This window comes from Sardina pilchardus, chromosome 3 (genome assembly GCF_963854185.1).
Source record: "Sardina pilchardus chromosome 3, fSarPil1.1, whole genome shotgun sequence".
Classification (NCBI taxonomy): Eukaryota; Metazoa; Chordata; class Actinopteri; order Clupeiformes; family Clupeidae; genus Sardina; species Sardina pilchardus.
In genome coordinates, this window is record NC_084996.1 from 3,919,687 (window position 1) to 3,932,151 (window position 12,465).

The 12,465-nt window shown below is 41.3% G+C and overlaps 1 protein-coding gene across 1 annotated transcript in view; it reads left to right on the plus strand.

Annotated features, from left to right (window-relative positions):
* Positions 1-12,465, plus strand: part of mmd2a (monocyte to macrophage differentiation-associated 2a) — a 19,459-nt gene continuing 6,994 nt past the window's right edge. Inside the window, exon 1 of the mRNA XM_062531411.1 lies at positions 1-237. Within this exon, the coding sequence (XP_062387395.1) occupies positions 209-237 (29 nt within the window). The 5' untranslated portion in view covers positions 1-208. The remainder of the gene's footprint in view (positions 238-12,465) is intronic.

The window sequence follows — 12,465 nt, forward strand, 5'->3', positions numbered from 1 at the left end:
AGAGTTTCGGATGCAGACAAGCAATTCCAATACTTTCTCTGTCTTTCCAAGGATTTGTGCAGAGGGAATTATGTATCCCACGTGTTTAATAATATTTCAACAAAATTTCAGCGCGACTTGGAGAGGGTAGAAGACCCGGAGTCAGTCTCCTCTGGTTTGCCGCGCACATGCTACGGAGCAACTTATAAAATGTTCAAATATTTGCAATATGGATTTTAAGAAGACAAAGTATGGAAGGTAAGATATAGCTCATGATTGCACAAGTCTTTATTCTGTTAAAGAAGTTGTTTATTCTGAGTTTAAGTAGCCTAGGATATAGCCTAATCTTAGTCACGATGGGCAGAGTTGCTATGAGAGCAGGTAGGCTAAATAGAGAGAGTAAATATTTTTGCAAACTGAACAAGTTTAAGGAGTAGTATGCTATAAAATCACATGGCTCACGTTTTGGGAATTCTCTGCTCCCATGGGCAACCAGTAGCCTAGGCTAGATCATTTAGATGGGAAGCCTGTTTTGATTACTAGGACTTTGCGCGAAAGTGATCAGGCTACCTGGTACTATCAAGGTGCATTTAAAAAGAAACCCATTGCCCGTTTTATTTTGTTTGTTTGTTTTTTGTTTGTTTGTTAGATAGCTATTACCATGGTAGGAACACTTCTGTCGTTAGATAACGTAAACACTCGTAGAGTAGGCTATACCAAGTCGACCACATTTCCTTTGAAAGGTAGGCTAGTTCTGCTGTTTGCAGTTATCCAAATAATCAGTAATCTTAGCGCGGTGAAGTTAGCCGGACGTTTGATATTCGCTCGATATTCAATTTCAACTTTCCCCGTTTTCGGGTTTTCGTGTTTTCCCACAGATTTCAGTTTAGAAACAAGATCAACTAGACATACAGTTAACACTCTTGTCATGTCTAAAAAGAAAAGCATACATTTGTTGTCAGTTTCGATCTCAATGCAAAAAAACAACCCGAATAACCTGTAAAAGGCTACTCGTTCTGATGCCTGGGTTAGGGACCGTCATCAAATGACGCATTTAGAGCGTGCCGTGCTTCGGCTATTAGGCTAACTCCTCAGTGAGGGGGTAGCCTTTTCTGGACTGGAATATAGAAAATATTCACTGAAAGTCAATAAAGTAGCGTTTTTTGATTCTGGTTTCTGTAGTATCTTGCAATATACAGTTGTTATACTACAGGTGAGATTTTGCTCATAGGTCACATAATGTAGGTTCAGGACTCAATTATTCTAGAAAAATATTCATTAAAAATCAACAAAAAGGCATTTTTCAATTCCGATTGCTGTAGTAAGTTGCAGGGCGTGCTGGCTACTTACTACAGGTGAGGTTTTGCTCATAGGTCACTTTATGTAGGTTCAGGACTCAATTATTCTAGGAAAATATTCATTAAAAATCAACAAAAAGGTTTTTTTCAATTCCGATTGCTGTAGTAAGTTGCAATGCATGCTGGCTACTTACTACAGGTGAGGTTTTGCTCATAGGTCACTTTATGTAGGTTCAGGACTCAATTATTCTAGGAAAATATTCATTAAAAATCAACAAAAAGGTTTTTTTCAATTCCGATTGCTGTAGTAAGTTGCAATGCATGCTGGCTACTTACTACAGGTGAGATTTTGCTCATAGGTCACTTTATGTAGGTTCAGGACTCAATTATTCTAGGAAAATATTCATTAAAAATCAACAAAAAGTTTTTTTTTCAATTCCGATTGCTGTAGTAAGTTGCAATGCATGCTGGCTACTTACTACAGGTGAGATTTTGCTCATAGGTCAGTTTATGTCGGTTCAGGACTCATTAATTCTAGGAAAATATTCATTAAAAATCAACAAAAAGGTTTTTTTCAATTCCGATTGCTGTAGTAAGTTGCAATGCATGCTGGCTACTTACTACAGGTGAGGTTTTGCTCATAGGTCACTTTATGTAGGTTCAGGACTCAATTATTCTAGGAAAATATTCATTAAAAATCAACAAAAAGGTTTTTTTCAATTCCGATTGCTGTAGTAAGTTGCAATGCATGCTGGCTACTTACTACAGGTGAGATTTTGCTCATAGGTCACTTTATGTAGGTTCAGGACTCAATTATTCTAGGAAAATATTCAGTAAAAATCAACAAAAAGGTTTTTTTCAATTCCGATTGCTGTAGTAAGTTGCAATGCATGCTGGCTACTTACTACAGGTGAGGTTTTGCTCATAGGTCAGTTTATGTCGGTTCAGGACTCATTAATTCTAGGAAAATATTCATTAAAAATCAACAAAAAGGTTTTTTTCAATTCCGATTGCTGTAGTAAGTTGCAATGCATGCTGGCTACTTACTACAGGTGAGGTTTTGCTCATAGGTCACTTTATGTAGGTTCAGGACTCAATTATTCTAGGAAAATATTCATTAAAAATCAACAAAAAGGTTTTTTTCAATTCCGATTGCTGTAGTAAGTTGCAATGCATGCTGGCTACTTACTACAGGTGAGATTTTGCTCATAGGTCAGTTTATGTCGGTTCAGGACTCATTAATTCTAGGAAAATATTCATTAGAAATCAACAAAAAGGTTTTTTTCAATTCCGATTGCTGTAGTAAGTTGCAATGCATGCTGGCTACTTACTACAGGTGAGGTTTTGCTCATAGGTCACTTTATGTAGGTTCAGGACTCAATTATTCTAGGAAAATATTCATTAAAAATCAACAAAAAGGTTTTTTTCAATTCCGATTGCTGTAGTAAGTTGCAATGCATGCTGGCTACTTACTACAGGTGAGGTTTTGCTCATAGGTCAGTTTATGTCGGTTCAGGACTCATTTATTCTAGGAAAATATTCATTAAAAATCAGCAAAAAGGTTTTTTTCAATTCCGATTGCTGTAGTAAGTTGCAGGGCGCGCTGGCTACTTACTACAGGTGAGATTTTGCTCATAGGTCACTTTATGTAGGTAAGGGAAGGTTTCCCGAATGTCCAGCATTTAACATGGGCGTGGATTCCGATTGTCAGCGATGTTTCCACAATGGAATGTTTTTTTTTTTGGGAAACTTTTCCTGCCTATTTGGGAAACATCGGGGGACCCTCAGGGAACCTTCAGTTACATTTGGGAAACCTGTTTTTGACTAGTCTCACCTGTTTTTTGACCTGTTGGGGGCAGTGTTGTCCACAAATGACATAAGAGTTACTAAGTGCCACATGGGAAACATCCTTGTCCCCGTACTCCTCCGAACTCATTTTCTCCTCCCGCACCTCCCAAAACACCTCACGGCCCTACTAAATCCTCAGGGGGCACAGCCGAACACCCTGAGAGTCCATTAAGACTCTGAAAGCCAATGTATTGTGTCTCCCGGCAGTCTTTCCGAAGGTCAACTGCTGTTAGCATAGGGGGTGGTCTGATTTTTTGGCAGATCATCCCCACGATGGTCTAGACTCCGCGGTGTGTCCGAAAAGGTGTTTTTGGAGTGTAAAGAGGCCTTTGTTAAGGTGTAGCTGGACCATGGGGGGTTAACATGCAGCTAGGGGGATGAAATTCGGTGCACACCTTCTCCCAGTGACCCCCATGCAGCTTCCAAAGTTTCGTCTCTCTAGGTACAACACAAAGCGCGGTGTGTCCGGAAACGTGTTTTAGGAGGGAAAAGAGGCCTTTGTTAAGGTGTAGCTAGACTATGGGGGGTTAACATGCAGCTAGGGGGCTGAAATTCGGTGCACACCTTCTCCCAGTGACCCCCATGCAACTTCCAAAGTTTCGTTTCTCTAAGTACAACACAAAGCGCGCTGTGTCCAAAAAGGGGCTTTTGGAGGGAAAAGGGTCAAGGGTCAAGGGACAAATCGGGCACAAAAGGGACATTTGGAATACATATTGGAAGGCTGATACATATGTTTGAAGGCTTATAGCTCCTCCCCCCAAGGGTCTAGAGGGGCCAAACTTTGCACACTGGCTCTGTTTTGGACCTAGTTTAAGTACATGGGGTCCAATTTCCTGTAAAACCCAGTTTGGACTTAATTGGTCCCCTAGATCTGGCCCTTCGGTATGGGGTTGGGGTCTTAGGCCACAACAGCCTCTTCGAAAGTTGGTCCAACCGGTGCTACTTTTTTTCCCTGAGAAAAAAGTCCCTGAGAGCCCATCTCGGGATATAGCGTTCCCTGTCCTCCGGCGGACGCGTGGACGTCCTCCTCGACCTTCTAGGACGCACCGTTTGGGCGCGGGAAGCGGGACAGGAGGCATACATTTGAATGGGATTTTGTGAGGGGAAAATGAATGGGAGTGTATACCCAAATGTCCCTTTTCAAACCAAGATATCTCCAAGCCCCTTGGCTCAAATGGGCCGAGACTCGCGCCATCCGACCGTCTCCGGCCCGCTGACCAGCGGTCCGAGCGGCGGTCCGGGAAAACCTTCCCCAGGCCGACTCGGTCCGGGAAGGTGCTACGGCCGCGAGACCGGGACTCACTCTTCCGCCTCGTCCCCCCGTTCGACATAGTCGGAGACCGAGAAGATCGGACCGAGCGAAGACAGCGCTTTCCGCAAAAAGCGCGGGGGACGTGGACAAGTCGGACATTTTTTTAAAATGGACACATTGGGGACACCCCGGTGAGACGACGGACGCGTGGACACATTTTTGGGACGTTTAAGCCAGAGGGGGCCCCAGGGGACTCGAAAGTAGGAAGGGCTATTGGGGGACAAGGGAAACAATTTTCCCCAGGGACATTTAGGGTACAGGTCTGGGACATGTAGCAATTTGGGATGCTATTGGGGCTCAGATGAAGCTAAAGATATGAAACTATCAAGGGGAGCATGTGAAGAAGGTCTGTGCCGATTTTCAGCTTCCTAGCTCCTTGTTAACCCCCGCCAATCCCCCTCCGAAGATTCGGTTTAAAATTTTTGGTAGGTTTTTCCTTTGCAGTTTCTTTCCTGGGTGTCTCAGAGACACCAGCTTTGGAGCGTTTGTAGGGGGACTCAAGACGGTTAATAAATACTTGGTTGTGACCCTCTAGCACCTACCATTTTTGCGTGGGAAGAGGAAAACCTTGTACATACGGGACCGTTTATCTCACCTTGTGAGCAACCCACCGAATCCAAACCGAGTCCAGTGTGTTTGGGGCATCCCTGTGTACAACATATGTGAATTTCAGGGTGATTGGACTTAAGGAAGTGTGATTTTCCAGCTTTTTAATAAAAGGGACATTCGGATTATATTAATAGGGGACATTTCGGGTGCTTTTGGGGCTCAGATGAAGCTAGAGATATGAAACTTTGCACAGGTCATGGGGTGCATGTGCTGAGGGTCCCTGCCAATTTTCAGCTTCCTAGCTCCTTGTTAACCCCCGCCAATCCCCCTCCGAAGATTCGGTATAACATTTTTGGTAGGTTTTTCCTTTGCAGTTTCTCTCCTGGGTGTCTCAGAGACACCAGCTTTAAAGCGTTTGTAGAGGGACTCAAGACGGTTAATAAATACTTGGTTGTGACCCTCTAGCACCTACCGTTTTTGCGAGGGAAGAGGGAAACCTCGTACAAACGGGACCTTTTTTCTCCCCCTGTGAACACCCCAACAACTCCAACCTTAGTTCAGCGTGTTAGGGGCATCCCAGTGTACAACATATGCGAATTTCATGGTGATTGGACCAACAGACGTGGGTGTTTTTGGCCCCACCAATCTACCTCTGAAGTTTATGTGTGCAACTTTTGGGACCCCCGCTGGGTTTCGAGGGCTCGGTTTCGGGGCAACTTACTACAGCAATCGGAATTGAAAAACAACTTTTTGTTGATTTTTAATGAATATTTTCCTAGAATTAATGAGTCCTGAACCTACATAAAGTGACCTATGAGCAAAATCTCACCTGTAGTAAGTAGCCAGCATGCATTGCAACTTACTACAGCAATCGGAATTGAAAAAAACCTTTTTGTTGATTTTTAATGAATATTTTCCTAGAATTAATGAGTCCTGAACCGACATAAACTGACCTATGAGCAAAATCTCACCTGTAGTAAGTAGCCAGCATGCATTGCAACTTACTACAGCAATCGGAATTGAAAAAAAAACTTTTTGTTGATTTTTAATGAATATTTTCCTAGAATAATTGAGTCCTGAACCTACATAAAGTGACCTATGAGCAAAATCTCACCTGTAGTAAGTAGCCAGCATGCATTGCAACTTACTACAGCAATCGGAATTGAAAAAAACCTTTTTGTTGATTTTTAATGAATATTTTCCTAGAGTAATTGAGTCCTGAACCTACATAAAGTGACCTATGAGCAAAACCTCACCTGTAGTAAGTAGCCAGCATGCATTGCAACTTACTACAGCAATTGAAATTGAAAAAAACCTTTTTGTTGATTTTTAATGAATATTTTCCTAGAATAATTGAGTCCTGAACCTACATAAAGTGACCTATGGGCAAAATCTCACCTGTAGTAAGTAGCCAGCGCGCCCTGCAACTTACTACAGCAATCTGAATTGAAAAACAACTTTTTGTTGATTTTTTATGAATATTTTCCTAGAATAATTGAGTCCTGAACCTACATAAAGTGACCTATGAGCAAAACCTCACCTGTAGTAAGTAGCCAGCATGCATTGCAACTTACTACAGCAATTGAAATTGAAAAAAACCTTTTTGTTGATTTGTAATGAATATTTTCCTAGAATAATTGAGTCCTGAACCTACATAAAGTGACCTATGAGCAAAATCTCACCTGTAGTAAGTAGCCAGCGCGCCCTGCAACTTACTACAGCAATCTGAATTGAAAAACAACTTTTTGTTGATTTTTTATGAATATTTTCCTAGAATAATTGAGTCCTGAACCTACATAAAGTGACCTATGAGCAAAACCTCACCTGTAGTAAGTAGCCAGCATGCATTGCAACTTACTACAGCAATTGAAATTGAAAAAAACCTTTTTGTTGATTTTTAATGAATATTTTCCTAGAATAATTGAGTCCTGAACCTACATAAAGTGACCTATGAGCAAAATCTCACCTGTAGTAGATAACAACTGTATATTGCAAGATACTACAGAAACCAGAATCAAAAAACGCTACTTTATTGACTTTCAGTGAATATTTTCTATATTCCAGTCCAGAAAAGGCTACCCCCTCACTGAGGAGTTAACCTAATAGCCGAAGCACGGCACGCTCTAAATGCGTCATTTGATGACGGTCCCTAACCCAGGCATCAGAACGAGTAGGCTTTTACAGGTTATTGGGGTTGTTTTTGCATCGAGATAGAAACTGACAACAAATGTATGCTTTTCTTTTGAGACATGACAAGAGTGTGAACTGTATGTCTCGTTGATCTTGTTTCTAAACTGAAATCTGTGGGGAAACCCGAAAACGGGGAAAGTTAAAATTGAATATCGAGCGAATATCAAACGTCCGGCTAACTTCACCGCGCTAGTAATCTTCCAAATGAACAAGGGGTCGAAATTCTTTGATTCTGTGGACTCATAGGTGGACTACTTCTTGGAAATTAACCTTGCTTTTCCAATCCACTTAAGTGCAATACAAAGAGAGTATTATCACTATAGGCTTGGTAAACTAAAAAAAAACTACACACATAGGCTTCATTCTATCCCTTCTTTAAAAATGCCATTGGTTTAAAAACACCAATCGTCTTACTGTTGGAAATCCTCTTAATGTGTGGGATTCTATTATGGTTATGGTTCTTGTATTTATCACATACTTTTGTCTCTTGTAAGCAGTTTTTAACAGGTATTAACAGCAATCCTCGTTACAAAGTACAATTCCTTTGAAATGTAATTAAGTAATTACCCCCCCCCCCCCTTCAATCTATAGCCTATGAGGAGGCATATCTGAATTGAGCCTCAATGAAAATGCCAATCCATTCAACTTCAGCTCAACTATCAAAACATTGATCATTTATCATGCTATAGATTGTTTATATTATTGTAGTAGATGTGTTATGCAACTGTTCTTTAAAAAAGGTGGGCAGAAAGAAAAACATCCACAGAGGACTTGTGAGGACTTGGGTGAAATGTTTGTAGGCCAGTAACAGGATTTCCTGTCTGACAAGACAGGCATTATTTTAGTCATAAGAGACGTGCGCAGTGCGCACACAATACTCACACTCGCTTGTGCTTGGAGATGGAAGTGTCTGAGTGTCAATGGTGATGCAATTCATGGAGGACCTATAGCAGCACATTCCAATTCCTCTCAGCACGTCTGTCTCAGAATTGATGGTGCCAAATGTTCACCTGTTGATTAGAAACCGTCTTTGACTGAGAATTTTCATGAATTATAAATGATTAAGCATATGGTCATATTAGTCAGCGTGTGATGCTCACATCTTTGGCTGTCACTGTTAGCAGTGTTATCAGGCTTAAGAATGAGGCCAAAGGGATTTTAAGTGGCTGCTGCAACTAAAATGTGACCTAACTGATATTTGTTTAACTAATTAATCTGCTTTTTGTAGAATTATAGTGATCTGAACGGTTTGCTTCATCACCATTTTATGTTTTTTGTTTAATCTGCCCACACCTCTTACTGCATTTTGGTCATTTTGTAATGACCACCATTTTATTAAAGTAAAGATTTCTCTAGCTTAGTGTCCTACTCTCATTTTAGCTAATCGTTGCCATCCAGATGCTTTTGAGTGAGAGCACTCTTTCATCATTGCGCGACCTGAATCAGAGAGCCGTAAGATGGCAGTCGACAATGTAAATGTGAAAGATAGGGGTGAGAACAGTGACAATGTAATCGTAAAAGGCCTGCGCCATTCTGATCCATCTGAATTGGCACGTTCGTTAAAGGCCCACTTTAATGGAAAAGACAAGCCTGGTCTCTGTCATGTGTGATTACCCCCACTCTTTAATAAGTTAATCAACAGATATTATTGGCTGGGTTGCTATGACTTGGACCCTCTCACACGGCAGAGGGAACGGCAGTGGACCCAGGCTGATGAATGGGTGAATTCTGAGGATGGTTGGCAGGCAAAGCTCTTTGTGGGTCCCCATGACCCGAGGCATTTTCTCTTCCCTGGCTACTGACCATGTTGGAATATGAAACAGGCATCAACTCATTGTGGATTGTGTAATATATATATCCATTCAGTTGTGTTCAAGTGATATTTATTAATGCATGTTCAATACCCTGATCCGTACCATGTTCCCAACTGCCATCTGTCTGGAATTAACATGTTAAAGGTTTAAATTTTCTTCCGATTTCATTTGAAATCTTCAGCAGTTGGGGAAAACATGCCTTTGATTGAACAGTGGGGAAAGTTTTTGGCTTGCACTTCAGACTAGCTCCATGAATCATGTTGCCAACACGGACTATGGAGGCATGCTAGGCATAAACAATTTAGATTGTTCTGCTTCACTGAGCAGTTGTCAGGGGCCACTGGTGAGGCAATCATGTCATTTTCAAAAGAATAGATAGTTCAGCTCTTAAGTCTTTCCATATTGTGCTATTTAGCGTATTACTCTAACGTTACATGTAAACACCTGTGGTTGTTGGAGAGCACTTTAGTACATTGTTCTAAAATTGAGTAATACTGCATTCCAGCAGCAGTGTGCCTGCATGGGAGGAGATGGCTGGACTGCCATGCAGATCTGTAAGTACGTGGGCAGTTGTTTGTGGGTCAGCAAGCTTAGTGTTTCTCCTCAGATGTCAGGCAGTCCCTTATCCTATATGACTGTGGGCGGAGGATGTAATGTAAACCACACTACTCAAACCACTCTATTGTATTTTATTCTATATAACAGCCCAATCTTGCCAAACAAGACTGACCTCATGAAACCATCTTTTTGGTCCATCTACTGTTTCATTTTTTATTTAATTTTTTTGCACACGGGCAATTATTCATTGTAAATGTGTACTTTCATTTTGTTCAGTTTTTTTTTCTTTTGTGATTGTGTCCCCCCAAGAGAATGGTAAATGACTACACAACTCATTGGTGTGAAAAAGGAAAAATCTGCTCTCCAAATCAAAGCACTTAAGGGCTCCTTCTGCATGAACTCACTTGGCGTTTTATTTCATTACTGTGCCAAATGTACACGCTCTGGCTCTGCGCTGCACAAAGGCACCTGGACCATCTTTGTGAACGGACTCATCCAGCGTGCGGACTTCACACCTGAGCCTTTATGGAGCACAGTCAACTCACTCATGCCATGTAGTGAGGTGAGAGTCAGAGTTACCATTGCTCAGTTGTATTGAGCAAAGCCCTCAGAAATAGGCTAGTTAAAAAAGAGAACAGACCCCCGCCCCCCCCCCCACACACACACACAACCCACCACCACCACCACCACCACCCCCCCCCCCCCCACTCCCAAACAATATGAAAAGATATGCAAGACTGTGACTGACATGTCTTGTGAAAACCGGTTTCATAACAGTCCCAGATAAACGGTAACTCTTTATGTAACCCTTGTTTTTTTTTTGGTGGGAAATAAAAACAGATTTAGTACTGATTGGATTGCATCATCTGACAACCAGTCTGGAGGACAGGCTAGCATCATTCCCAAATCAAATAAAGCCGACATATCTTTACAGTCTCCCAGGTGGCGTGTTGCTCTAAGGGTGATGCTACGTGGGGGAGCTCTTTGAACAATGCTGTTGGACACATACAATCAGTTCCATGTGTTCTGGTTAGATGGTCATGATCACTTCGGTACTGATTGTAACTGGTCATTTTAAGATTCACATAGACAGTCCTAATGATAGCACTTCTAAAGAATCTATTGTCTTCTTTGACATGTTTTATTTGGTACAGCATATAACTGATGCCACTCATGATCCTTCATACTCTGGATTTAGTTATCAATAACGGTCTTTGATGAACTGGTCTCTTTAATCACCCAAGCTCAATCTAACAATGCCAATAACAGATACATTAATGAGAAAACTAGCACTCTTTATGGAAGGCATATTTAACAACCGAGTGTGTCGAAGACTATCTTCGTCACTTTTACTCATAATACTCAGGGTTCTTGACTTTATAGCACTTTAAACAGATTTCAGTGAACCTGAAGCACAAGAATATTATGCAACTGGAGCAAATCAGAGAGAGAGAGAACATGGGAAAAGCTGAACGTAAATGGATAAAAAGCTTCAGATTGACCACAGCATCTTCAAATGCTTATGAATACTTTTAATAATTAGTTAAGTAGGGCTATAGACTATAAGTATTTCTTTAATATCATTCATTAATAGGAACATGTACTGTATAACTCTGGTGCTCTTGCTTGACACTGTTGATAAGTTAACAAATTCCCCAACGTCCCTATTTCAAACTTCCCCTACTAACTACTTAGATGTGAATGGCCTCTATGACAACCTCCAGCCAGGCTTTTTTCAATGTCATAGTACTGAAACTGCTCTAGATAAGGTAATACACAAGATTCACCTGAATACAGACATGGACTTTGGATGAAAGTATCTGCTAAATGAACAAATGTAATGTAAATGTAGGAAGTATCCTCAGATGGTTCAAGTCCTTCCGAGAGGGATTACCTTGTTTCTTTGGCACCTATATCAGAGAAAACCAAGTCCTACGAGGTCCCACAGGGATACATTCTTGGGCCTCTTTTCTTACATGCTCCTTCATTGCCAAATCTTTCAAAAGTACAAGCTGGCTTATCATAGCTATGATACCCAAATCTACTCTGCTCTCACACCAAATGACGTTGGTTCCATTGGCACTCATTCTGTCTTGAAAACATGAATGGATGGATGCAACTGATTCTTTTTTTCAATTGAAATCACAAAAACTGTGATCATGGATGGCAGAGGCACAGAGGCTGCTTTGTTGGTGATTTTGTGTTGTCTGGTTTGGTTCGTTGTCGGTATTTACTGGTAGAGAGGACCCATCATGGTTGGGTGAGTCTTGGAATTTAACATCTCTCCTGTGTATAGCTAAACAGATGATGACAGCTCTGCAACGTCGAATTCCGGAATCAGTCAGTAAACATTGGTCGTAGTGTTGGAATCAGTCAGCAAACATTGGTGATAGTGTTATACCATTGCGTGCAGTGATATTTTCAAATGCATGCTTAGTGCCGCCCCTCAAGTTGAACCATTTTCATTACTCGTAGCCAGACCCTAAATCTTTTGTAGATTTGGGTCTGGATATCCAGGCTAGTGCTGATATAGTGTCCTATGCATAAAATATAAGGCACATTAAATGACCATTGTGTATGATAATGGGCTATGTAAATAAAAGCATGTGAACTTAAACATCACTCAGAAAGTTGGCTTGTGTGTCATCAGCTTAAAGGCCTTGTACACTGTCACTCCACAAGGCTTCCCACCCATAGTCAAAACTGAACCCTGTTAATTAAATTACACACATGAAGTGTGGTTAGTGGCAAATACAAAGAAAATGTCCAAGCCTCTGGTTGTCATGGGTACCGTGACATCATCACTCAGGCAGTCCACTGGCCACTCACTATGTGTCGCATAAAGACTGAGATTCCAGGCTGGATTACTGTAGACTGGGCTGCTTACTGATTGTTTGCTAATGCTGTAAGCAAGCCT